The sequence below is a fragment of the Neolamprologus multifasciatus genome, chromosome 8 (assembly GCF_963576455.1).
Source record: "Neolamprologus multifasciatus chromosome 8, fNeoMul1.2, whole genome shotgun sequence".
NCBI lineage: Eukaryota > Metazoa > Chordata > Actinopteri > Cichliformes > Cichlidae > Neolamprologus > Neolamprologus multifasciatus.
This window is the reverse complement of record NC_140446.1, coordinates 10,423,530-10,451,034: the sequence shown is the minus strand read 5'-3', so window position 1 is coordinate 10,451,034 and position 27,505 is coordinate 10,423,530. Positions and strand designations below refer to the sequence as shown.

The window sequence follows — 27,505 nt, the reverse complement described above, 5'->3', positions numbered from 1 at the left end:
AATTTGGCAGTTTTTCAGCAAAACGTGTTTGAGTCCATAAGAAAAGATTCATTCTTATATCTGGAGGAATAAATATATTTCAATAAATATTAATGTTAGCCCGCGACTTTGTTCCAGTTTTGAATTTTGGCCCACTGTGTATTTGAGTTTGACACCCCTGATCTAACCATTAGACCATTAGGTCTTTTTCTTAAGGACATGACTTTCAAATTAAAAAAAAAATTAGGTTCAAGGTCTTCCACTTCTTCTTTTATTCTCCATTTTTACAGTTTTCTTTAATCTCTTAAGGGCACTCAGCGCACCATACAGATGTATGTGATGATATATGACACAAGTCTTCGGCAAATATAAGGTCTTTTTTGTGTAGACACAACACTGGATCATCCCTTGGGTTAAAGGCCTTTTTTTATCCTTGAATGATCCACAGGCCAGCGTTCAGTAGCTTAGAAACCAAAACATTGCTCTGAAAATGGAAAGTAGTCATGTATAACCATTGGACTGAAAATGAATGGAAAAGCAGCCAAAGAAAAACTTTGAAAGATCTTCGGAAACCCTGAAGAACTATTCAGCGATATTACTTTTAAAAATGACAAGAATACCAGGCTCCATAGAAGCAAAATAGAAATAAACGAGCAGAGGTTCAAGACTTTTGCACAGTTCTGTTTATCACATAGCGATACCATGCATAATTTTTAATAGCTGTGCTCTTCTTCATCAATCACTGGCAGGTATTTGTATGTCATCACGCATATTAGATACCACTCTCCTGCTAGCCAAAACAGCTTATTCGGGTTATATCAGTGACAGCATCAATAACGCCGTGGTACACAGGCATGTAACCTTTGAAACACAGTTTAAAACTTGCTTACCAGTGGATCAGGTATTTTTATCTGTCAAGGTTTTGAGATGTCTAAGGTTTCTCTCTTCACCCTTTCTGTTAGAGCTCATCCCAGTGATGAACAGCTGCACATTTTTCCAGACAAAAAAAAGGCCTTTGTTACTCAGTTTAATCAATAAAGCATATGAAAACAGAGAGACTGCTCAGAGTGGGGTCTGTGGATTAGTCTCAGTGATGGGGGCACTGTTTCTGGAGAGAGATGTTGCTGTTGAACTTTCAACAGTATTGTTTTGTCAAGTAACACATCAGCTAAATACCAATAGAGATTAGCGAGAAGATGTTTTCTATTCTTTGTGAGGTTTATTTAGATGTGATGATGCTTTCACAGACAGCCAGTTACACACGTCTGGTTTCTCAAGTGAACCTTAATGTAAAAGCCACTGTGCTCCATTCCTCATACTTCTAATGGGTAACTTTTGCTTTTAATCCTCAGCTTTCATCTTTGCAGTAGAATAGCTGTTTTTCATTTCTCTCACTATTACTTTTGCCAGGCTACCCACAGGCTGCGGCACCAATAAAAATTATACCTACCATAAATTTCCCCTCCTTATCTACTGCACTGCTTTCTGCGCTGTGTGCTCTGACAGGTATATTGGAGGTGTTGACATCAATATTGTTATTTAAGACTGTACCAGACGCGGGAAATGGGATGGATGCAGTGATACAAGATTTACGTTTACATGTTTACATTTGCAATTGGGATTACTTGTAATAATAGGCTTGGAAGTGCAGTGCAGTGCAGTGCAGTGAGGAAGACCACAGCCACGCTCGCTTTTCGCAAGACGAGTCAATCAATAAACAACTGATGGGTTACATTGTCAACTGAATTGTGGTCTTTGAACGACTCCCCTATTTTCTGTCTTTCTCTAACCCTCATGCTGTCTAGGTCTCTTTCCCCCTCAATCTTTCATAACTCCTCACCCCTCTCACACTGAGTTGATAGGAGAAAATAAGAGAGTAGAGCTCATTTCGGCAAGCTTCCCTGGGGAGCGCGAAGCCAAAAGTGCCATTAACAGTATATTTACACACCTCCCTCGATTTTGCTACTACGTGAAGCCTCCCAAATGTCACCGAGTGGGTGGGATTCCAGGGGCATAAAAACATGCACACATACACAGTGCTAATAGACACTCTAGCAACAAGTCCCCATGAGTGTGATTAATTGGGTCTGGGCTGCCAGCACTATCTGATGATACAGCATTATTCCCAAGCTTTGTGTTCTAGGGTCCAGCCAATGATGTACTCTAGAATCCTTCCCACTGTCACGCTCTATGCTCTGGGCAAGACTGTAGTCGAGGGACAAGTGTCTGTGTGTGTTTGTGCTTTTCAGAGTGTTCCCTTTTTGTAATAGCTTCTCATCCCCATTCTCGTCAGACTTTATAGTCCCAAGTTTTTAGTGGTTTTCTTCTCTAACTGTCTCATTTTTTTGTTAATAGCAAAGTCGAAGAAGTCATTTTCAATGCTGAAGGACTGGAATTGCTATTCCAATATATAGTTTTTTGGAGGAAGTAACACTTTTGATGGGAATAAAACCACTCCAGTTGAAACATCAATACCAAAAGAGAAGCTACAAAAAAGGGTTAACTTTCATATTCACCAAAGGATAAAAGTCATCAAGCCAATAGGAAAAAAACAAAACAAAAAAGCCTTGTATGTCTTTCTTTCAAGAAATATGTTGTTTTGCAAATTGTAGTTTCTTTAAGATCACTGCGAGATTTTAAGGCACATAGAAGGCTTTGATGTCTGCCATGTTCTTGGGTTGATGGAAAGCTCTGTGCCCACCTGCTGCCTGCTGCACTCTCCGCCTCTTGAACTCACTGGGGAGAGCAGCAGGCAGGCTTTTGTAGCTCTCTTTAAGAAGTAAACAGTGATTTTTCTACTGTGCTTTTGGTTTAAGATTTGCACTAACAAGACCCTCAGAGGATGCTGTCATGCGATATATTTCTGTAAATGTAATGTACATCGCAGATTGTTGTTATCTGGAAGGTCCTGGCTGCACATGGGAAAGATGGTGCTGACTCTTAGCTTCAAACTCGCTCCAATACAGCTGGTGACATCACACCTCAATATATTTACATTTCAGTTCGAGGCATCCAATCAGAGGAGTCTAATAATTTGATCGAGTTTGTGATGAATTTGTTTTGATGTGAAACTGCCAAGCAGTTCGAATCCACCACCACTATGTTTTTCTCTGCTTGCTGGTTTTTTTCACGATAAAATATGACACTCATCCGGTTATATGTAGTTTTGTTCTATTTTGTAAGTGTATCCTTCTTTTCTTCCTCCTAGACTTTTGTCTTTTGCACCCCTATTTTCTTTCTCCTGATGTCACACAGATCAGGAGAAACAAAAGATTTTTTTGCATCAGCATCACAGCCACTGTAGACATGCACACATAGTGATTAATGCAATAGTTATAAGTTATATGACTTAATATAAGGTGCAATTCACCTATAGCCTATGGGCAGTCCTATTGCTTGTGTCAGTGACATTTACATAGGGGGTAAGTGAAGCTAATGTAGTGTGAAAAAAGTGACCTTTGAAATACAGAAATACTGTATTTACAGGACAAAGATGACTATGCTTGAATAGATAAATAGAAGTTCACTTAGCCTTGGATGGATTACATGGGGCTTACACTGCTCGCTGGCTTTAGCTTAATGTAGGAAGCACAATGTGAAAACACAGTGTCTTTGTGTATGTGAACAGATGGTGCCATTAAAGAGTACTCACTTATTTTTGTCTACGAAAAGCTTCTCCTCTCCTTACCTCCCCACTTCCCACCTGCCACTTTAGACACATCTGATAACTCAGATGTGCTCGGCAACGCATTGAAAGTAGTGTCCCGCACTATGTCACGCGTGTGCTAACTTTTTCAATCGCATTTTTCTAAGTTTGTCAACTAGGAGATTAAAGTTGCATTGTGCAAGACTGAAGGAGGATAATTGCCTTGTTAGAGGGTTGCAAATGCTACGTGTTATGTTGAAGTTGAAATTGAGAATTGCTTTCTTACACTTGGAAGTACTTGTACTTGTGTCCTCCTTGTTTATAAGCTTGACAGGTGCGTTTTGGATATGTTGATTATATGGGGTTTCTCACTCCATGCCGTAACACGGCTACTGGTCAAAACAGATAGGGATCTGGGTGCCGAGCCCCAGCAATTCTCCCAACAAATTGCCCATTTTGTTTGCCTCGTCCCTTTAGATAGCATCAAACCCACTGAAATAGAGGATTGTCTATCTGCAGCCCTTTTGTATATACTCAGTATCTTTTGGACAGTAAATGGCTTTTTCACAGGCTGTGGCTTTTTCACATGCCTTGGACTTTTCTAGATAAACTTATAGTCTGCTGCTGGATAAAGCCAATCGTTAAATTTTGCGTTGAGTATTTTCCTTAAGTAATAAACAATCTTAAATTTAATGCCATTCTGTAATTTGATGCCCTGCTTAGAATAATATTCATGTCTTGAGCATTTTAGTGTTAAATTACTCAATTAAAAACTGAGAGAGCATTGCTTAGCACTGGGTTTGTGAATGAAGGTGACATACACAGTGGCAACGTGTGATTTAAAGCATGTGCGTAATGCAGCAGCTGCACCATATCTAAGGAAAATTGTCACAAAAGGGCATTGCACTGTAATAGCACTGCAGGGCACATCCAAGTGAAAGCCACATCACTACAGCTACAGTGATGCTTGTTTGGTGCCTCAGTCGAGCAGCTGTCACACTTATAAGATTTTTACTGTAATAAAGAAATAATGTGTCACACCAACATTGTATTTTTGTTGTTGATACTGAATCATGAACGTGTTATGTTTCTCTTGTTTTGTAATATATTCTTCTCTCAGTTTTTATCTGTAGATTTATAGCATTCCTTTGTGGCTAACATAAGACCCGCATCAGTGTACGTTAAGTAGACAACTCTTGCTAAACCAATCAATAGATGCTTTTGTTGTTTGTTTTTCTGTGTTGTGTGTTTTGTAATACATCTGTACTTCCATAATTCAGCCATGGTTGGCCACTGGGTCATTTTTAGTGCTAAATCGATCTTTGGCCTTTTAGCATAAAATTGGTTCTCCTCAGTTCTGTACAGTGTTACCAATTTACATTCTGGGGAAGAGCCTTGGCGTGGGACCGGTACTGTGCATCTGCGGCAGGGAGAAATAATCGTGCATCTGTACACGATTCGAGTGAGATGGCTTACCCTTCTCTGTGGGCCTCTCCTTTTTCCAGTTCCTGGATGACCCCCAGCAGCACCTTGATGGTCTCTTGGCTGGAGCTGATGAGATTTTCCATGGCCTGGAGCTGTGCTTTAACGTCCCCATCCTGATTCATAGGCACTATTTGCTTACAGGCTTCCTGCGTTTGGTCGGTTGGTGTTCCATCAGCCTCACCGCCTATGCAAGGTGACAGAGGTTCCTCCATGCCCCGTATAGGCCGGGCAGATAACTGCCCCGTGTGGCACTGTGCCTGTGTTTTACAGCCTCCACGGGATCGTGGTAACGTCTCACTCGACAGCCCGTTGAGCTGCAGGCCTTTCTTTCGCTTGCTCCGTACAGATGGACTGTCCAGGCACTCCACCTGGGTGAGGGAGTTCCAGGCGATGGGGCCCGTAACCTTGGAGGCCCTGTCCGGCAGGGTTCGGGATGAGCCCTCCTCCAGATTGAGCAGCTGCCTCTTGGCCGAGCGGTCTGTGTCGGCCTCCCTGTGTTGTAATCCTGTTCTGGCTCTGGAAGGTATGCTGCAGAGCTGGTACTCTGCCTGTGCTCCAGCTCCGCTTCCTCTCGGTGTGTCTGCAAGGCAGTCTGTGTCTGCAGTGCAACTGAGCAGCAGAGCATCAGAGCACAGGCCATCAGGTGCAGTGTGCTGCTCCACTGTGGCAATGCACTCATTAGTATGGAGCAGAGCCCTGGTCCTCAGGACTCCGCTCCCCCCACAGGCCCCCTCCTCCTCCTCATCTAAACCCTGCTCAGGTGCCTTAGACTGCTTCACCTCCATGATAAAACCATTATTCTGACCTTTATAAGTTTCCACGGCCGCCACATGCTTAAAGGTATGTCCTTTTTTGCGCTCGAAGGGAAACGTCTGATACCGTTTCTTCAGGTCGGGTGACGTCTGAACACCTGTGCTCCTCGTGACGTTAGGAATCGATCTGCGTGCAGGGACAGTCATGTATTTGCGGTATGCCACTTTGTATGACATTGGTTTGCCACTTTTCCCCGCTGCCTGCAACTCCGCCTCTCTTTGCTCGTTCTGCGCCTCGCAGATGTCCTTGAAACGCACTTGCAAGGCCTTGTTTCTCTTCCTCACCTGTCGATTGGCTTCCAGGGAATACTTTACCTCCAGCGCCAGCGAAGCGGAGGGCACGGGCGCTGCCTCCGAGTCAGACTCTGAGTTGGTGAGCATGCATTTGCCACCCTCCTTGCTCACCATGTTTCCTGAGAGGCATAGAGGAGAAACACTGTTAATCATCAGTAATGAGGGGCTTAGACAAAGACCCTTGCCTGACTATTACATCCCACTCGATAAAACACACATTCTCTCTTAGCTTAGGGAGAAGGGAGGAAACAGTGTAATTAAATAGAGCTAAAGGTATATGATTTTAAAAAAAAGCTTTTATCAGACACTTCACATTAAAATGAAACAAATAGACATTTTCAGTGAATATCTTTGAAAAGTTGAGGTTGATATTTGATATGCTTTCTTTTCTTTTAGAGCTAAAGGTGCAGCTTAAACTATGGAAGTCAGTTTTTCATATGCATGTACTGCAGATTTCTTTCCCTTTTTATTCCTTAATTTATTGCCCGATTTCATGGCTCTTTTATGCTTGGCAGTTATTTACCGTTTATTTACTGAATCACAACTCAGTTTAGGTTGTAAGGGTTCCCCAAAAACTATCCTATCAAATTTCCATGATACATTTAATTGCCTCTGTGAAACTAATAACTGCAGTTTTAAAATAATTTTCCTTCGTTTATCATTGTCAGTTAAAGTGTCTTTCATAACAACTTCCTCCTTTTCCTACCCCACTTTCTACATTTATGAGTATCTGCCGCTCTATTTGCGTTCGCCTTTTGGGTTGGTTATCAATCACCGAGCTTACAATATATAAGGATGATGTCTGATTTTCCTTTCCGTGGTTTATTAGCTTCAGCATGGTTCTTCACTGCCTCACCTTTCCCGCTCATAGTTAATAATTAATTCCCTGAATATGAAAAGTAGTCTCTTTTCTGACTTAACTGAAAAAATGTTAAGAAAAACATGAGGCTGACATCTGCAAACAGACAACTCTTTGTCAGAACGCTGTACAACAAGCCTCTGAGGAGAAACAAGCGGAGATAACGAATTATCTTTCCTTAGTACCACAGGTATGGTAGTAGGATTGTGACTCTGCAGTGTGCCTCTGAGGCTCTGACAGAAATATATTTCACCTTCTGCCTCCCCATTTACAATAAGGAAACGCTCCACGCACTCATATAGATGCTGAATCAGATAGGCCAATTATCCTTCTCAGCTTATCTGCCATGACTGTTCTCTGTCACCAGCAAACGACTTCCTATTTCAAACCTGTCTGTTTACTTAGCTGGGAGCTACAGAACAGTTTTCTTTTTTCCCCCCATCACTGTCTTCTTCGCCATCATCTATCACTCCGTAATATTAAATTAGCACGCTGTGTCTCTGGCTCCATTAGGCGACACCTATTTTTTACTGTCTTACCTAACATCTAGCTTAAGAGTCTTGTCTACAGACATTAGTCAGTGGCATATGTAAAAGTGTTATAATCATTCAGTCATTTTATGCAAAAAGGTGCCTCATCCTCAGTTGCTTTTTCCTGCAATGAGAATGAGAATTTAGTTTAGCTGTGAATTATATGTTACCCGTTACATCCTTTGTTTACCGGATATGTCACGCCATATGGTATAATTGTCATTATCATAGGCTTTTCTCATAAAAGAAGCTGATTTTGATTGAAACAGACAGATTGACACTCTTCCCTTGAAAACTGGTTAACCCTCCTCCAGTTGTGTAATTGGGGAAGTGAGAGCAGCATGCACACATAGACAGGGTTGAGATGAGACGCTTTCTCCTGTGCAAACAGATGTCTGTTTGATTCTCAGCAGATGGGTAATTACTGATGTGACCAAGTGACCAGGGAATACAATCTAATGCAGTTTTTTGTTGAAAATGTATAAATGCCCAGCACGGGGCGTGTTGGTAAAGTACAAAAATCCTCCGCTGTTAAGATACACTTCCCACTTTAACAGGGGTATATAGTGAGTAGCTTTTATTTACTGTGCATCCTTCAAGAGCGGATGTTATAAAATACGCCACAGCAAAAGACTAAAAAGCAAGTAAGAGACAACAAAAGACAATAAATGCAGACAACTGGATAAAAATGTAAGGCGGGGGGGGATGCAGGATGTGAGAGAGCGATAGTTCTCCCTGCCCTTCACGCAAAGCCAGAGCGGGATTGCCTCATAATTCTCCGTCATCAAGAGCAGAATGTCAAAGGTCATCGATACTACAATTTTAGCCCCAGTGTCCCTTTTAGGAAAGGATTTCTGTAACCCTTCACATAGAAGGCTTTAAATATACATTTTGGTGCCGCTGCATATAACCTGAACCATAAAAACATTATTATTATTATTACATACATAGGTCCACACAGACATTAGATTTAAACTGTAGCCAAAACTAATGATTGAGAGATTAAGGATATGCAGTCAATGTAATGGGCTGAGGAAAGTTAGGAACTATAACCTTAAACGTTTGTACGCCTCTGGCTTTATTGAAAAAAGAAGGAAAAAACATGCGATAATTAAAGACCCTGATCAGATGATTGCAGAAGAAAACCACTGCAATTAGTTCTTAGTAGCTCTGTTATACATGCAGGAACCTGGGCATATTTGTTTTATTAATTAAAAATGAATTCTCACTTGAACCCAGTGAAGGGAAGGAAAAATAGGGATGATGTGCGAGTGTCAGATTTTTTTGGGTTTTTTGTTTTGATTTTGTTTTCCATTCTGGACCAACCGATGTACGCGTGAAAAGAGCTGCAATAATCAAGACAGGACACAATAAAAGTTTGTACTAAAAGTTCCAGATTTTTGGGTGCCAGTAAATGTCTGATTTTTCACAGATGGGCTCGGCTTTGAGATGTAAGATTCAAAATTCAATCAGAGTCAGAATACCAATGAAAAGGTTTTTAGCAAATGATTTGATATGATACTGACACCTCTTGCCCTGCGGATACATTTTGTATTGATTTGCAATGATTCTTTCCTCTGCTGTTGAAATGTCCACCAGTACCATAAACGACCCAAGGACAGGTTTTTCTTTATTTTTGTTCCTCCGCTGCAGGCTTATAGATACAGTGCAGGAACTATTAGCTCATTATAAGAAAAAAACATGATTATTTTACTCTCTACTGATCATATCACAATCTTTGTGTAATAGTTACATACGAAACTATATATTTTTTAGGGTTAGGGTTAGTCGTTTAAAATTCATTTTAGTTTTATTTTTTAAATACTTTGTTATATTGTTGTTGCTTCCGCTCTTTATAATAACATATAAGCTGCTGTAACAAAATAATTTTGAGTAAAAAAAAATATAGACATTTTGTAAATATTTTTCCAGTATGTGGAAAGAATCAAGAAATGATCAAGAAGAAGCCAGGGAGATCTTTGTTCAGTTACCAGTGCAAACAAGTGTTACACTTGTTATCACAAAATGTCCAATTATAGCAAGTGTAAATCACATAAAGGCTCCTGACCCCTTTGCCATGAGGCTGATTGAGCTGTGAACATTCAGGAACTTAAAGTGGAAGAATCAGTGCCACGTACAGCACCTCCCAGTGAATTATTTCCTCTCGTTATTACCCTGTTTATCCCACATTTAAAAACCCGCAACCGAACAAAGGCAGATAATATTTTTTTAAATTCTTTTGACTACTTGCCATGTTACATTTATTCCCAGAATATATCTGTTTGCTCGCTTGGCTGTGTTCCATCACTGTCAAGAGACCTCTCCATGTTTGTTCAGTGGATGACATTTTCAAAGAGAGTTTAAATCACTAACCTACATTCCCTCTCTCCAAATGAGGTCAATAAATACTTTGGTGGTATTAGCTAGGTCTAAATTAAACATTATATTTAATATGTGCAAATTTATGTATGATTACATTTCAAGATGTCACCCTGTTCTGAGCCATTAGGTAGGAATGTAGTTTGTCAGCACAAACAGCAACAGTGTTGCTTCTCTATTACTCTCTATTCCTCCTTTCCTATGCGGCGGCATGACAACGTGTGCAGTTTTGTGATATTGTCTCATGTTCACATTTACATTTGATCGTATTTGACATGTCGGCACCGTAGGATGAATGATGTGTTCCTGGCTCCCCGTATCTGATTTGTTACCCATTGGGTGCAGACACGGGCGACTGCAGCAGCACTCGTATCTCCCCTCCAGCTGCAACACCACCCTCTGGCCTTTTGCATAAACAGGATGATTCAGCACGCAAGGCTGTGACAACTGCCTCTTTTCATATGGTGGCTCCGGTCCTTTTTTTCTATTTAGAAGCTAGTTGGTGAAGTGAAGTGACCCACAATTTTCTACCCTAAAAAAATCAAAAACCCAGACCTCACAAGGTCACATGCGCATAGCAAAGCACACTGACATTTTAATACTTGACCTGGTTTTAGCAGCGCCGCTGTCATAGCTGTCACGCTGGCCCTTTAGGTCACCATTTGTGGAATTTCTAGGGACACAATCACATTTGGCTAAAAGCGAGCCTGTTGAGCATTGCTAGTCTGGGGGCGATATTCTTCCGTTTAACAATTATATTAAGTTCTGTAATGGTTCGAGGACAATCCAGGTTACCGCAGTAATGCAATTCATTATCGTGGCATGATAGAAGATAGAAGAAGAGAAGTGGTGCGCTCAGAGCACGTCCTCGCTTACACAGTGCACCTTACATTGAATGGAACCCCAATATATGCCCTATTTAAAACTTTATACAAGTCACTTATTTGATGAATGGCAGCCTCCTAATTTTGCTTTTGCTCTCTGGGAGGGCATCTTAAAAGGTGGAAATTTCCGTGTCCTGACTCAGCCTGGGGATTGAATGTTTACCCTAACTTCGAGCCTGACTAATTTTGTTTTATCGCTTCTGCTCTACTGACGGGAAAATTCATTAATAGGGTATGCATCACAAAACCGGTGAATTGATTGAACGCTGGAAATGCGGCTATACATGTCAATTAGGATGCTTACATTGCTGCAGCTATCTCGTTTAAGCATTTAATGGTATGTTTCTATTTTGGGGATTTCCAATCGTGCAGTCTTTTACATTACAGCTAAAACATACGCTCGGCAGAGAATGTAAAAATATTTGCTTAGCTTGGAATAAGTAGTACAACTCTAAGCTATGTACTCATATAGTAAATGACTATATCCTTTTACTCTGAGACGGTGGGGCTTTTTAGAGCACTTAGTTTCAATTCTGAGAAATATTGATGTCTCCAGTACAGTGATATTTTTTGTAAAATATGCTTCCCCCTATGTAGCATTGATCTAGGAAAGGCTTGCTCATTTTGGGGTGAACTTGCATACACAGACTCAGCCCTCCACCCCATTCAGGACCTTTGGGATGAGCTGGAACGCCATCTGCGAGCCAGGCCTGGTCACCCAAGCAACATCAGTGGCTGACCTTGCTAGAGCTCCCATGGCTGAATGACAGTTTATTCCTCCAGCCAGATCCACATTTTATGAAAAAGCCTTCCCAGAATACCAATAATTGTACTTTTTATGTACATATTAGTGTATATAGCTGTGTGTGCCACTACTACCATTAGCATTACTCTTTGAGTTTTTCAGACTGTATGAGCTTGAAGTTTGGTATTGAATTGCACTGCAGTTTTACACTCTTAAAGGTCATTGTGATCTCAGAGGCTGCTTAAAGGAATGAGTGGCAGTATCATCACAGTCATGGACATTTTCAACTCTTTAATCTAGTCTCATCTACTCCTGCTTTGTTTCCCCCTCCCCCCCTCCCCCCCTCCCCCCTCCACTGTCATAATTATACAGGGCTTAGTGGTGTTTTGCAAATTCTTTGATCTGCCTCTTAAGAGCAGACGGATTACGCAGTAAAAAGATTGTACTGGTAAGGTTATTTGACAGTGTGGGTTTATTGCTGGGTTATTATTTTCTGTCTCTTTGTGCCGTGTCATGTGACAGGCTCCCAAAATATTAGGGAAGTGCATTTTCCTGGCATCACATGCAGGAAATCCTTTGTAAGTAAACAGTAGTTTACTGCTGTGGCATTGCACTGGAAATGGCTGGATTTCATGGGATTGGTTTCAGGCATGTTTAATTCAATGATGCTTCCTTCCATTAGTTTTATTTTTCTACATTAGTTATTACCTATATTATTATTTTAGCAATGAATAAATATTAGCTGTAGGATATTTTAAAGCGTAGTATAAAGGCGTCTTTTTCCCTGTGACGTTTCACTCCTGGTTACAAATCATGTTGAGTTTCAGGAGAATTAAAATTCCACCCATCATCTTGGATAACATAGCTTGGCTTAAAACCAGATCTTCTTAAAGTGGACCGCAAGCCAAATGGCTGATTTAAAATGATTTAGCTTACTCCAATAGCGATGATAATAATATCTTAACTGCAGTATTTGTTTCGATGCCAGAATCCTGAAATTGTGACAGAACCAATCCAGATTCGCTGTTGATCCACGCTGATTACAATATCCTTATTTTATATTTCTGCAATAAAAAAAAACTATGTTTGCAATACATTTGTTATTTTTATGCATTGAGGTTTTTATTTCTTCCACTTAATGATCCCAAAGTAAACCATGTGTAAGTAAGACATTATATACACAGGGTTTAAGCATGGTGCTAGGAATAACTCTCACAAAAGAACATAGTGTACTCTATGCTGGCCTGCTGCTTATGTGGATCTTCTTATCCTCGGCCTGTAGCCCCCAGACTTTGTATCCTAATTATTTTTTACGCACTCTGTCCCTGCTGAATTGTACTTAGTTGGCTTTGTGTTGTGCACTTGTGCTCAGGTAGGACCTTGATTAATTCTCAGAAAGTCTGTCTATACGTCACAGGCTACTCTAGAGGGAGATCAGACCTCAGGATCTATACTGCAGAGACTGCCCGGTCTAATCACAATACATCATTGCCTCATCACCTTTTTTTCTTTACCACCTTTCTGCAGAACATTATATCTCTTTTTTTGTCTTCATCCCCCTTTTTTGTACTCATCTTCTCTTTGCTTTCTCTGTGTGTTTTTCTGTCTTTGCCTTCTAGACTGAGGTTTCAAAACTGATGGGTAACTACAGAACTCCCCTGCTGCTTTCACATTCCTCATTGTCATCCCTAGCAAAGAAAACAATACCCACACATATACACAGCTACACATGAAGATGGAAAAGACGAGAAGAAACAGGTGCAGATAGAAAGAACACGGGGTTTATACTCGGCTCGGATATTGCAGATTGAACGTGGGTAAAATAGAGACAGAAATGAAAGGGGAAGATGAAACCATGGAGAAAGATCCATCAAGAAGAATATTCAGAAACCACAGAGGAAACAACAGCTAAAGCCATTCTGTCTTGTATCATTCAGTCAGCTCAACTGAATCTTAAAAATATTGTGACGACAGTAACATCAAAGCAGTGTCACAGAAAGTGAAACTTGATATGTTCTTTGAGGAAAGTTTTATGTTTTATGGATTTTCACATAAAAAAGAAGGTTTTGTGAGGGTATATTTCACAGCACTGACGTGTGATGAGACAAACAAGTTGGTTTGAGTGACAGTGTAAATAACTATTAAAGTAATGACTAAATACTTGGGACATTTGTGGTTTTGCTAACTGTTCTGGATACAGCAGGAACTGTGCATATGATCTTTTGACAGATGTTAGCTGGTGAACAGAAACCTTTTTAACAACCAAACCTAAAATGTTTACAACACATTTGCTTAACTTTTCTTATAAAGGTCAAAATTTGGGGCTTTTATGTAAATGAAAATTTAATATCTGGATTTTGGGATGTTGGTCAAACCTGTTTTACACCAGATAAAAATAAGAGAAGGTTATTTCTTATAATTAGTAGACTTGTTAATTAAATATGAACTTTATCCATATAATATATAAATACATATACAAATTTATATACTTTTTTTTAAGGGAAATTCCTTGCTGATTTCAGCAAAACAATGCCGAGTTACATTTGGCATGCATTACAACAACATGGTCTGTTAGTAAGTGTATCTATAATAAACTGGCCTCGAATCCATACGTGTCACACAATAATTAAAGTTAGGGATGCACCGATACCGATACTGGTATCGGGTATCGGCCTCGATACCACATTTTCTAAAGTACTCGTACTCGTTAAAAGTCCCCCGATACCACGGTCTGAGACCTGTCTATGTTTGAGCGGCATGTAAGGGGTTAATCACAGGCCCCGAGTGCCCGCCCTGAGTGCCCGCCCCCAGGCCCCGGCTGCAGCTCAGAGCTGAGAGAAGGGCAGGCGAGACAAGTCAGCCGTGTGGAACTATTTCAAAGGGAACGAAGACGCGAAAACAAAGGCGGACTGCAAATTGTGCTCAGCGAAATTGTCCAGAGGAGGCTCAAAAGGTAGCGCATTTAACACAAGTAATTTAATCAAGCACCAAAATCCCAACACGACAACGAGTACAAAGAGTTTACCCACGCTTATTTACCCATACTTATTAGCATAGAGGAGCATAGCTGATGTTATAGCAGTGGGACGGAAAATAGTTGGGCATTTTAAACATTCCGCCTTAGCCTACTCCCGCCTCGAGAACATTCAGGGACAGCTCAACCAGCCAATAAAAAGACTGAAGCAGGACATACAGACGCGCTGGAACAGCACGTATTACATGCTCCAGTCCCTCATTGAGCAAAAGCGAGTGCTGGGCGTGTATGTGTCCGAGCATGAACTCCCTGACTATCTCATCGCTCACCAATGGGCTCTTATGGAGACGACTGTTGCCATCCTCGCCCCCTTTGAGGAACTAACTAAAAAAGTGAGCAGCTACGACGCACTAACCTCTGATGTCATCCCAGCTGTGACTGTGCTAGTGAGACTTCTAAACAGAGAAACAGACGAACGAATTTAAAATTTAATTTTGTTTTTTATAATTATTTATTCTGTAATATGTTGCATACAACATGCTTTTCATTTTAAATAAATGTTCTTAATTCCAAACCAGTCCCTTGTTGTTTTTTTTGTTAAATTATAGGACTAAAGCTGTTACCTGTAAATTTAAATCATGTTTTTATTAAGTACTCTGTATCGGTATCGGCGAGTACTGAAATGCAAGTACTCGTACTCGTTTCCAAAAAAGTGGTATCGGTGCATCCCTAATTAAAGTTATGAAAAAGTTATGACAAAATGATGAACGAGACCCCAAATTCTTGAGAAAATCTGATATCAGGAGAAAACAGGAAAATATTTCTCTTTCAGAGGGTCTTCTCAGTTCTCAAGCTCTTACAAAACACTGTCAAAAAGAAGAGGTGATGTAACACAGTAGTAAACATGGCCTTGTCCCAGCTTCTTTTTTTTAGCATGCCGCTGGCAACAAATTCAAAAGGCTATATTTAAAAAAACAATAAAATGTTATAATATTTGGTATGTTGTCTTCCACTATTTTTAGGTTTTACATGATTTGCAAATCACTGTAGTTCCCCCACTGATCACCATAGTGAATAACATTCCTCGTCTTGTTACAGTACAGTGTTATACTGGGAAACATTGATCCTGGCAGTGGATAGCACTTTGACACATACCACTCATGCAGACATCACCCATCATAGACTCAGCACATCCCCAGCTGCTGAGTGGGCCTTCAAACTGTAGAGTTTCCAATAACACTGAACATTTCCTACCCCAAGAGGTGCCCCTTTAAATCCCGAGAAAGGTGAAGCTGCAATTGGTAGAACAAGGGGCAGCTACACAATATTTAGTTTTAGATGAATAGGAAAGCACATGTTTCACACACACATACACTTGCAGCAACACTTAGGTGAGATCAGGTGTGAAGTGCCTCCTTCTGTATTCATGTGATGTACAAAGTCAGCCACACATATGCACACACGGTCCCGTCTTCAGCGACAGACACGCACAGTTCATCCAAACTGCATTACGTTGCTGTGGTCCTCCCGGTGAAAATACTCATTCTTAATGAATAATCCTATTAGCACATGAAAGGTAACATCTGGCTTGTTCCAAAAGCAGTCATTCTTTTATAGGAGAGTCATTTGTTTTCTGGATGAATGAGTACCCCTCCCAGTGAGCGGGGTGATGGGAGGTGAATGCACACTTCACCACTCGTTTGGAAACGCGTGTACTTTTTGCAGGCCACCTCTAATGTTTTTTGTTTTGTGTTTTTTCCCCTCCCTTGTCATTTCTCCCTTTCTGTGTGCACACGTAAAAGCTTTAACTTTGTTCCAGCTTTAAATCTCCAGGAACCTCTCTGCATTTGCACTGATAGGACATAGGTGATGGCCTGAGCGTACCCCTGTCTCGTGTGTTTACGTGTGGCAGTTGTCCCTCTTTCTTTTTCTCTGTAGTATTAGAAGGTGAAGTGTTGCTTGATGTCGCGGATTCTTAGAAATAAAGACTAGCTTTGAAGCATTTGGCCATCACATCCATTACTTCTAGACTGTCATCCCTCAGGTCTCATAAAGGCATCAAGCGTCAAGGTTAAAGTAAGACAGCCAGTTAAAGTAATCTTTTTTTTTTTTTGCTTTTTTTGGACTCTCACCTTTATTCCTACCCTGTAATTTCATATAATGGAATTATAAAAGCAAAGAGAAATTCAATATCCTCTCCTGCCTTATTCTGCTATTCCTTACAGACAGACTCTTTCCCCCTCACTCTATATCTCTTCCTCTTTCTCCATCCATCTTTATCTGTTTCCCTCTGTCTTCTTCTTAGTGTCTGCTGAAAGTGAAATAGAGCATACAGGAGATTGTATCAGAGCGCTGATGTGAGCTGTGGTTAAAGGGGAGACAGAGCGATAGCAAGAGGTTTGTAGGGATGAGTGGGACTGACATGCGTTTTGTGTGGCAACTGAAGGACAGTTGAGATGTGAGGGCTCTTGGCAGCCCTTGTTCCCTCTCACCCCTGAAACACCGGCAACCCAGTGCCAGCATCTTATCACACCACACACACAAATGCACCAATAATCTTTAAGGAGATGGTGACTTCACCGACTCCATTAATCTAGATTAGTGTCCAATGGAGGTCCTTCATCAGATGCAGCCAGCTGTGTGATGCCCAGCTTTCACTACGTGTTTCTCTGTGCTGCATGCTCCCTGCTTTTAAAACACTGCTGCAGCCAAACGTGGGAAAGCAGCTTAATGCAATAATTCACAAATTCTTAATTTGAACATCGATATCGGCGTGTTTTATGTAACTCAGCTCACTTAGCTGAGAGGAAATGCAGCATCATGCAATTCCTCATACGCAAGCACTGTTTTAGCTTTGTATACCGCTTCAGTCAGGTAAAATGTGGATCAAAATCCTCTTGGAAATGAAAAACTGACCTTCGAGATCTGATAAATGTCAGCAAGCCTTGGCATTTAGTCCACCCCCTCCCCTCCCTCCAGTCGCAAAATTAACCAATAGTTCCAATATTTTCATGTGTAAAGTTTTCCGAAGTGAGTAAATTGTCTGTTAAAGTCAGCACCAGCACATTCCATAAGCGCTCCCTCAATTTTCCTTTCACCCGAGCAGAGGCATCTGAGTGTAAAATCCGTCTGAGATTTACCTCCTTTCATCTGTCACACAGATTTGATATTTGATCATCTGACTAAAGAGAACATTTTGACTGAAAATATTCCTCATGGCTTATCCAGGGCTCAGTTCCTCTGAGCAAGCAGATTTCTTGGATTTCCCACTCCATAGGTTATATGAGCAGACTTCCCCCCCTTTCAGATGCAGACTAAGAGGTGAAATGGAGGAGAGGACAAGAGCAGAGAAGAGCAACTTACCTCAGACTGTGAATTACTGACGTAAAGGATGTGATAGCCTAGATCCCTGGTTGTGCCCATGCATGCCTGTTTCCTCAGTAGATCAGAAGCAAGCTGGAAGAGGAGGCTATGCCATGGCAGAAGTTAAAGAGGACAGTCAGGCAGTGGCACGCAGGTGGAGCAGGGGCAGCAGTAGTTGGGAGTAGTTGTTGCACATCGGCGTCTATGATCCAGTAGCGTGAGCCTCCTCTAAGCCCGAGACAGAGTCAACACTCCCCCTCTTTTTTTTTTTCTCCCTTCTCTCCACCCGGTCTCTTTTCGTCTTCTTCCCTTTCTCCACACGGTGTCGGCAGGGGCTTTCACTCACTCACACATGCATGCATGCACACACTCACACACGAGCAGGCACACACATACTGTGGCTGAACTCCGGACGGCTCAGCGACGGAGCCCACGCAGGCTGAATATCCCCATCGTGCCGCCGCAGTTCTGCTCTCTGGCTTTCTCCTCTTTTCTGTTTGTCTGCCTCTGAGCCTGTGTGTGTGTGTATGAGTGTGCGTGTGAGTGAGTGAGAGAGAGTGAGAGACAATGAGAGAGAGAGAGAGAGATTAAGTGAAAGGGGGAGGGAACATGAGAGAGAAAAAGAGAGATGGAGAGTGCAAAGGGAGGAAGGGAGGTTGCAGTGGAGAAAGTAGAGCTTTAGTTTTGGCTACATCTATCAGGTTCATGCACCATCCATTTATCTTATAATGTTATAAAGCAGTTCTATCAGTGACATCACAAAACCATATGCACATCTTTACCTCATATCCTCGAAGCCTTGCTTTGTTTGTCAGGAGCAGAAATAAATTCCAACTTTGAATGGATTTGTTGAGGGCCACTTTACCTCACACACAGACCGATGTCTTTGAGATTTGTCATTCTTCACACCTGTGTTTTTGATTCTTTTGAGCTTCTTGGCATCCGTATATTCATGCTTGTCATGTGTTATCCTTGAGTTTTCTTGCAAGTCCATTCACCTTCTGTCATCTCAATTTGTCTGAGTCCCTACAGCTTTTTTCTTTGTGTGAGGGGAAAATTTCATTTGCTTTCCCTCCATCCCAACTGCCTATTACAGAGCTTCTATTGCCCATTCCCCTTTCAGGTATTTATCCATCTGTCACAGGAAAATACCAGTTTTCATAAGGGAATATGCAGCTTTATTTAGGCTTAATTGGATCTGCGGTGCATTTTGTATTATTTAGTTACCATAATGGGGAAGGAGGGAAATAATACACTCGGTGAAACCCTGATCATGTAAAAGTGTAGCCGTGTATGCTTGGTCGGATGTTTTTGGAGCCATAGCTCATCCTTATTCACTGACAGGGAAAACCCAACTTCTGCTTTAAGCCTCAGGTACCATGGTAATGAGCTGCAGCTCTCCAGACAGCAGCTGCTGTGAAGTAAGTGTGCGTGTGTCTGTGTGTGTGCACACCTATGTGTGAGCATTTATATAAATATATATATTACAGGTACCAAAAGCAAATAAAGGGCACACATCTTTCCTTACCAAACAGGTTAAAGAGTCACTTCTTTCTCCGTTCATGCAACTGTGAAGTCAACATTTGTTACTGAGGGCTAGAAATCAACGACTAGGAGAAAATGTAAAAATATGACATGAAATTTAAACAGTTGTAAAACTTTTTGAAATAATAACATTCATTTGTAAGAACGCTTCAATAAATGCATCCATCATTTTTCTTAATAAATGGATGTATTATGAATAAGAAATACATTTAAAACGTTCCAAACTGATTGAATGAATCCATTTGTAACAATCTTTGTCTAGGCTGGAAATTAGAATTATAATTTAATCAACTTCATTTAGTAAAAGCAAGTTTATATAAAGCTATTCTGTTTAATTACCATTCTATTCTATTTTTTTTTATCACACTGTTTTTCATGTACTGGATCACATTTAACGATTTTTATTTATAGATCATGCAAATACTTCCTGTGTTAAAGTTAAATGTCTTTTATCCTTGACAGCAGGAACACAGTTCAGTTTCAGCCAAATGAGCCAAGTGGGCAGCTGAGTCATTTGTGGCAGAACAGGCCCAAAGATTTTTATAGAATAAAAAGGAGAGATGTGTATGACAGATATATTCAGTTCACATTTACATTCATCAGACTTCCTTCCCGTTGTTTATCGCCGACTTACGGCATCACAGCTCTTGCCGCAAAGTACTTTATGACACACAAAAGAAAGTTTTGCTATTCTTTTTCCCCCCTTTGCCTCATCTCACTTTTCTACAACGTCACATAAAACACCCCTGCCTCCCGACTGACTGCACCTTCCAGGTGCTGAACGCTGCTCTCACAGCACGGTTTTATGAGTCTGGGTTCTTGTTTTGGAATGACAGTAACGCATCTGCTTCACAGCCTTGTTACTGCTCAGCCAAGCAGCGAAAACCTGCAAGTTTAACAAAAAGAGAGCCGCATTATGTTTGTAAAGATTTGACCTTGGAACATCTCAGTTCTTGGAAAGTGTTTTAGATTTGAACCCAGGGTAATGGCATTTGTTTAATGGGTAGAACTCCTCTGGGAGATGATGTCTACTGTTAGTAGGAACAGAATAGGCTTTGCCATTTTCTTTTATTGGAATCTGCTCTGCGATCTGCTTGTGTAAGCAAACTGTTTCTCAGATGGATAAACTGGTGGCAAAGGACAAGTCGCTGGAGTGACTCTCCTCTCGTATTGATTTCATTACCTCAAAGCTAAATCCTCAGGGGCCTCCTGTTTGATGTCCTTGTCCTTACATGCACACTATAGACAGGACTTTGGTCAATGGAAAATCCAGACCTAGTTTTTTTGCTTAGCCTGTAAATAGATTTATAGATTGTGTGATTTGTAATTTTACTGTGATTGTCTACTATAGAGTTCTGTTTTCCTTTTAATATGTCTTTGGATTTGGACGCTGATATCTCTAGAATTTGGCTACCAAATAACTGTACCTTTAATAACATCACATGATGTCATTAAAGGTACAGTGTATAAAATCTCACCACTAGATGTCAGCAGATTGCAGTTTGCAGTCAACTTTCTTACCCTTCCTCAAGTCCTAGCTACGGTGGCTGCAGTAGTACAAACTTGTTTCGGTCATCCAAGAAAGATCATTGATACTAAAATTTAGACTTTACACCATAACGGCCGTGTGTTTCTACTACTGTGATTTTTAGGAAACTCGAGCCTAACACCAGCTGTTGTCTGATTAACTGAGATTCGTCACTCATCCAAGTGCTACATCCAGATGAAAGGAATCAACCCTTTGCGATTTACTTACCTGAATGATTGAACATGCATCAGCAATTACATAAATGTTACAAAACTAACTTATAAGTTGTGCATATGTGGCTGGCCTCTAGCAACATACATAAAACTCGATTAGGCGGAACGACGATGTCCATCTCGGCCACTGTACTCAAGATGATGGGGCAACATGGCAGCTTCTGCAAACCGATGCCCTCCCTGTGTACTTTTAATGGTTTGATTCTAAATTTATGAGTATGTATTGGTTTGTTGGAAGACATAAGCACAAACCAATTTATGTATACGGTACTCTTTTTTTTTCTATTCAGCAACCTCAGAGAACAACTTAACTTTACCTTGTGAGAAGAGACAAAGTGATGAAAACCAAATGTTATCATAGATTGGAAGGAGCAGTGAAATGCAATGAACTATCATCGTACTTGAGTGAATTTACATAAATTGTGGATTTTTGTTTTAACATTTGATGTAAATGTGCCTCACCTTGTGGTCATACCTTTGTCCAGAGAGGTCACTGATTCGATAGGGCCGGATATCTTACTGTCACTACTCTCAATGATTTTTCTCAGGTCGAATTGCTCTCACACTAATTGCCAAACATTTTGTTAGCATTACCTTGTGGAACAATTGTTTGATTCATTTATTTTTTCCTTTCATCGTAATCCTTATTTACTAAATTTGATCAAGTCAAGTGGCTCAAAGAGTTGGCAGTTCGTCATGTAACCAGAAGGTTGCCGGTTCGAGCCCCGGCTCGGACAGTCTCGGTTGTTGTGTCCTTGGGCAAGACACTTCACCTGCCGCCTACTGGGAGCTTGCCTAGCTTGCCTCCACCAGTGTGTGAAAGTGAGAGTGAATGATTAGTGGAATTGTAAAGCGCTTTGAGGGCCCCGAAAAGCGCCATATAAATGCAATCCATTATTATTGTTATAAGTCTTTTGACAGAAGACCTTACCTGTTCTTAAACTACACATTACCATATAGCATACTGCATACTAATTTAGATTAGTAGTCACTTCTAAACCCTATATACAGTTTTACACATTGATTATTTCAATCACTTCATCCTTAATAAGATTTGATTTTTAAACAAAGTCAGGGCATCTGTGGTGTGTTTCGAACAGACTGTGCATTGTGAGCTTTAAAGCTTCTTCCAGAAATCTGTCTGATTTTCTGTCTCTGCCTCAGGCTCACTGACCACCAACAGCTAATTGAAATCGTGGACTGTCTTCAACCACATTTTTTTAAAAAGCTGGTTTTAATCTTTAATAGCAAACAGTTTGGGGTCTCATGGCGTCAAAACATGGCAACACATTATTGACCTTCGCTATCCCACTCGTGCTCTAGTTCATCTCCGAATCTGTCACACTGACCAGGCAATGGTCGGTAAGATCTCATTCCTTTTCGGTGGATGATGCGTGTTTGGCAGTAGAGACGGGGCTTTCTTGTCAAAGAAAGTTGCCTTCATTCAGTGGGTTCCCTATATAAATTAAATTGTTCAAGGAAGTGTATTGCTTTGATGTGAAAGTGCTTCCTCAAGCTTGTCTTAGCCGAATCCTATCTGAAATAATGAATTAACGGGTCACTTTCATGGCTGGCTGCCCAGGTTTTCTGCACATATTATCTACTGTCAAGTGTTTATCTCGACATCACCAAGCACCAAACCCACTGCTGCAAAAAAAAAAAGAAAAAAAAAAAGCAAATGAAGTGTGAATGGCTTCAGCTGGCTCTCCAACTTGTTTCCATTGGCTGACATTCCTGCCTGCCACCTTGTTGGCCTGATGTCGGAGCCAAGCGGGTTGGCTGAATTGTGTAGCGGTGGCCAAGTACATTGTATGTGTCAGCTCTGCCTGCATTTGACAGACCAGTGTGAAAAGTGCTGCTGTCTTTGGTCCTTTTTTGTTCTTTTTCTATTCCATTTATGTATATTTAGTTTCAAGAACATGGATAATATATGTTTGTGATGAAGGAATCCATGACCTATAAGTATAATATGAGTATAATAACAGAAACTTGGACATTTTAAAAATAGTTGACGCAAAGCTAATCTTTTTGCATTCCTTCTAACCTGTTTTTCTCTTGTCAGGCACTACTGATGCCAGTCATCTTTTAATTTGAATTCTCCTCACAAAATCACCTCATTGGAAATGTTTGAATCTCATCTGAAGCAACCCTTAATGCTTTCTCTGAGCGAGGAGGCAAATTGGGGAGAATTTAAACTGGAATCTTTTTTGTGTGTCGTTGGTTGCGTTGCACTTTCCTTACAACCTCCGTGACTTAGCAGCCAAAATCACTTCTGCTTGCACAGGTGTCGTTCTTATAAGATTAAATGGCATGGTGCCCATGCGAGGTTTCCTGTGTGCTGTTGTAATTTCCATCATAATGAGCCAGTAAAATCATATTGCATCAAGTTTGGATCTAATGGAGAGGAGGAGGGAGTAATTTGGATCCCTGTTGGTCATCAACCCCTCGTTCTCATCTTTTTTTTCCCTCTGCTATTGTGTCAGTTTTTCCTCGTTCAGAGACGCGTTGAGGCTCTCGGTACGACTCTATATACCGCTGTGCCATTTCCCCACTGGCTTAATTAAAGGCTTAAAACAATGCTCTGTTAATAGGGCAGCCCTTCAGAGCAAACATCAATTTTTGCTCCTCTGCTGTCAGGCGCTAAAGTGAGATGAATTATCAGGGAGATGCAAGCTAGAGAGCCGCGTATGATGGATCAGGCGCTGCCCTCTAATCACCGCTTTTTCATTTCCTCTAAGAATCTGTTTTATTTGCCCATAAGACAGATATGGAGGCAGGGTTTGGGAAATCTCCAGCTCCTAGACTCAGTGATAGATATCACCTGTAAACTTTTTGTTGACTGTTGTTCAGACTGAGAAATTGTTTCAGTAGATAAATGAATTGAGATTGACGGCTCAGTTGGCGGCCATTAAATGACTGTTTCCATAAGCGTCATGAACAATTTGGTCTTGTCCTTCTGCTGCTTCATCATCTCCTGCAGTAGCTCAGTGAAGAGGCTAAAAGTTATGGTTCCTTTCAGTTTGAGGCCATAAGATTAATATTTCCTTTTATAGATTAAAAAAATGCCTTGCTAGCATGCACAATGTCACATTTGGAGAGATTGATCAGTAATGATGGTGCTCTATTATCAGCACCCAGCTCACTTAATGAGCTATCATTATGTTGAATTACATAAGAAAGATGGTTAACTTATAATTGGGTAGTATTTTAATTGGATGGGCTGCTTGTCTTTTAGATACTTTTGAGATATGTCGTCCTTTTGATCCGAGCGCTCTGTGATACCATTTGCGTTCTGGCTTTGGTTGTCTATAATTTGTTCCTGATCATTTGACTGTAACGCAAACTATCCATCTTATTACTCTTTAAAAAATCAACAGCCAGAAAAAAAATGTTATTTAGATATAATAGAAAGTGCAGATCACTATAAATTCTTTCATCTGTTATCTTAGCTTCAAAGAGGCTTTGGATTGTGAGATTTGTTTTGCAAAAACCAGCTGATGTACAAACCTTTGACATTAACTTGTGTTATGTTGTTTTTACATTTTTCATCCTGCTAATAGTTTGTTTTTTCTGGCCTACACTGCTTCAAAGAGCTTTCAGCATAATTCGTGATTTTAAATCCTTTTGATTTCAATTTTCATTAATATACAGAGTGTCATTTTACCCAGAATATTTATCATAAAATAACTCCTTTTTATAAAGTGTTTAGTTCAAATATTTTCAGCCTTCGAGTTTGAATACAAACCCCACAAAACATGCCGGACGTGTCACATAATTAAAGTGACCCTGTAACTAAAATGCAAAAAGATATATTTCATCATTTCTAAACCTTTCAGTTTCTTCTCTCTTAGTTCTTGTTATTTTTTTTTGTGGTTGTTGTTCTTCGTTTTGTTAGGCAAGCAGCCCAGTAAGCTGCATTTTCTATCACTTCCTCCTCTGCAACTGGTCTGTTTGGTGCTCCTCAGTGTGTCACATACCTTCTCCCCTCTATAACAAAATCAGAAAAGATCGGCCCACTTCTTACCAGTGAGGGACACTTTTTTTCTCTTTTCTTTTCTGAACCTTTCTTCTCTAACGCTGCTTTATTCGACTTACTTCCATTCTTTTTCTCCCCCTATATGAAATAAAAGAGTTGTCATGGCAACATTACTGGATTCATCCCAGTGATAAAAGTGAAGAGTTTGGTTGGTTGGCCTCTAGAGACCTCCTGGTTCCCTCCAAACACACATCTCCATTGCTTGCGTTACGCCTTAACAGCTGGTGTGACTCATGTTTCTGCCTCGCATCTAGATCTTAATTGCTGCACAGAGAGCCGTCTGTATTTCTTTTGCTGGGAGCGCCTCTCCCTGTGTACCACGGCAATTTGGAAATATGGTTGCAAGATTCCTCACCTGTATTTAATTTTCCATCAGGATTTGCCAGCTGATCCTAGTGCCTCCGGCAGAAATTGTATTTGTTTGGAAGCTTAAGATCCATTCATGAGCAACAAATTACAAGAATAAAATCAATAGTAACATTGGCAGATATATGGCTGCGCTGTTGGCGGTCTTGATTGAATGTTGGTAGTGAGCTTTGGGGGGGCTTATGCTACTGTATGCAGCCTCGGAGCCTTATGGCAGTTCCCACAATGAGGCTTGCAGCATGTATAAAGTTTGCTGAAGGCTCTTTATCTTGGAGATTCATTCACAGTTGAACATAAGAAAAAGAACAAATGTGGGATATCCTCCAGCTCATCCAACCATTTGAGTCTGTATGGGCTAGGGCAGGGGTCTGCAACCTTTAATACCCAAAGAGCCACTTGGACCCGGTTTCCACGCAAAAGAAAACACTGGGAGCCGCAAATACTTTTTGAAATCTAAAATGAAGATAACACTATATATATTGTTTTTTACCTTTATGCTTTGTGTGAACAACTAAAGTAAGTAAGTAAAGTTTATTTATTAAGCGCTTTTCACAGACAGGCAGTCACAAAGCGCTGTACACAAAGATTAAAATAAACAATACAATCAATAGACATTATACACAATGTAAAAGATCAAATGTAAATAATTTAAGAATATAAAATACGTAGATCAACAAAAGGCTTGTTTGAACAGAAAAGTTTTTAACTGCTTTTTAAAAGAATCCACAGAGCAACTAAGGTGTGTTGCTTATGAAATCCATGAAGTGCTACAGAGAAAATTACATTTTATTTATGTAATTAACACATTTTGAACTCTTAAAGAAATATAACAAAAGGAAAGACACCCAGCTGAACTAAAATGATCCAGCAAACAAAAACTGTTGTGAGCCGCCCCCCTTATATCGCCTTTGGGCTTTTGGAGCCTTGACCTGACTTTTAAAAAGTAATTGGAAAAAAGCACTATGCTGCTAAAAAAGGAAAAATAGATATTAGCAAAATTCTGCCTAAATATGTATTTTACCTGGTTAATGTGTGTGGCGGGGTGTGGTCTGCAGCGCCGCTGCAGGGGAGGCGGACGCACCTGAGTGGCACCCGCAATCACGCCTTGCCGCCTTAAAGTCTGTGCTCTCTCTGCTGTTGTGTTGTCGGGCTGTGAGCTGAAAAGCTACAGCCGGCTGTATGCGTACAGCAACCGTGTGTGAAAAGTGGTCAGTAAAGAGATGCTGAAAAGCGTGTTCATGCAAACATCGTCGGCTCTGCGTGATATGTTTACAATAGGACTTATGGTCCCGAACCTCTGCGCACAGCATCTGCAGATCGGGGCTGTACGAAGTCACTTTCATCTTTACGCAGGACTGTAAGCTGTCATCTGTGAGGCGTGAGCGGTGTTTGTTTTAACAAAGTTCACGGTGGAGAACAGCTGCCGACATAATGTGGATCCGAAGATCCATAATTGGCCTACCTGGGGTCGAAAGTCTCGATAAATGCACGGCGTTTCGGCGGGTATACCGGCTTCCGCGAGTGTGACGCTTATTTTGAGCGGTGAAAAAATAATATAATATAATTTTATTTTTATATTTCAAAATCACAATAATATTCCAATTTAGAACTACAAGTTAAAAAAAAGAACTAAACACAAATAAAATACACTTCAGCTAAATACTTCTAATTTATTTTCCCAAACCACCCGGAGCCGCAGTATAAGGACAAAAGAGCCGCAGGTTGCCGACCCCTGGGCTAGGGTGTTGCTGGAGCATGCATCAGTGACTGCTGGCTGCTTTGAAGCTCCTGTGACATTTATTAGCGAACTCTAATAAACAGTGTTGGGTTTGTTAGTCAAAAAAACA

At 40.7% G+C, this 27,505-nt stretch overlaps 2 protein-coding genes and 1 long non-coding RNA gene across 8 annotated transcripts in view; 2 read left to right on the top strand and 1 right to left on the bottom strand.

Moving 5' to 3' along the window:
• Positions 1-18,440, bottom strand: part of insyn2a (inhibitory synaptic factor 2A) — a 36,107-nt gene extending 17,667 nt beyond the window's left edge. For 2 of the 5 annotated variants that reach the window (XR_014875804.1, XM_085170998.1), the window contains exon 1: positions 5,102-6,384. Coding sequence is in view for 3 of the 5 variants with exons in the window: in XM_085170998.1 (XP_085027124.1) it covers positions 5,102-6,369 (1,268 nt within the window). In the remaining 2 variants the exon portion in view is untranslated. Of the gene's footprint in view, positions 1-5,101; positions 9,386-17,950 lie in introns of those variants that run through there. The other 3 variants (XM_085170999.1, XR_014875805.1, XM_085171000.1) reach the window with 3 other exon arrangements.
• Positions 1-27,505, top strand: part of dock1 (dedicator of cytokinesis 1) — a 207,013-nt gene that overhangs the window by 105,854 nt on the left and 73,654 nt on the right. The gene's annotated exons all lie outside the window — the stretch shown is intronic.
• LOC146512527 (uncharacterized) overlaps positions 1-27,505 on the top strand; it is a 29,252-nt gene extending 1,747 nt beyond the window's left edge. Inside the window, exon 2 of the long non-coding RNA XR_014875806.1 lies at positions 174-27,505. This is a non-coding gene — a long non-coding RNA (uncharacterized LOC146512527). The remainder of the gene's footprint in view (positions 1-173) is intronic.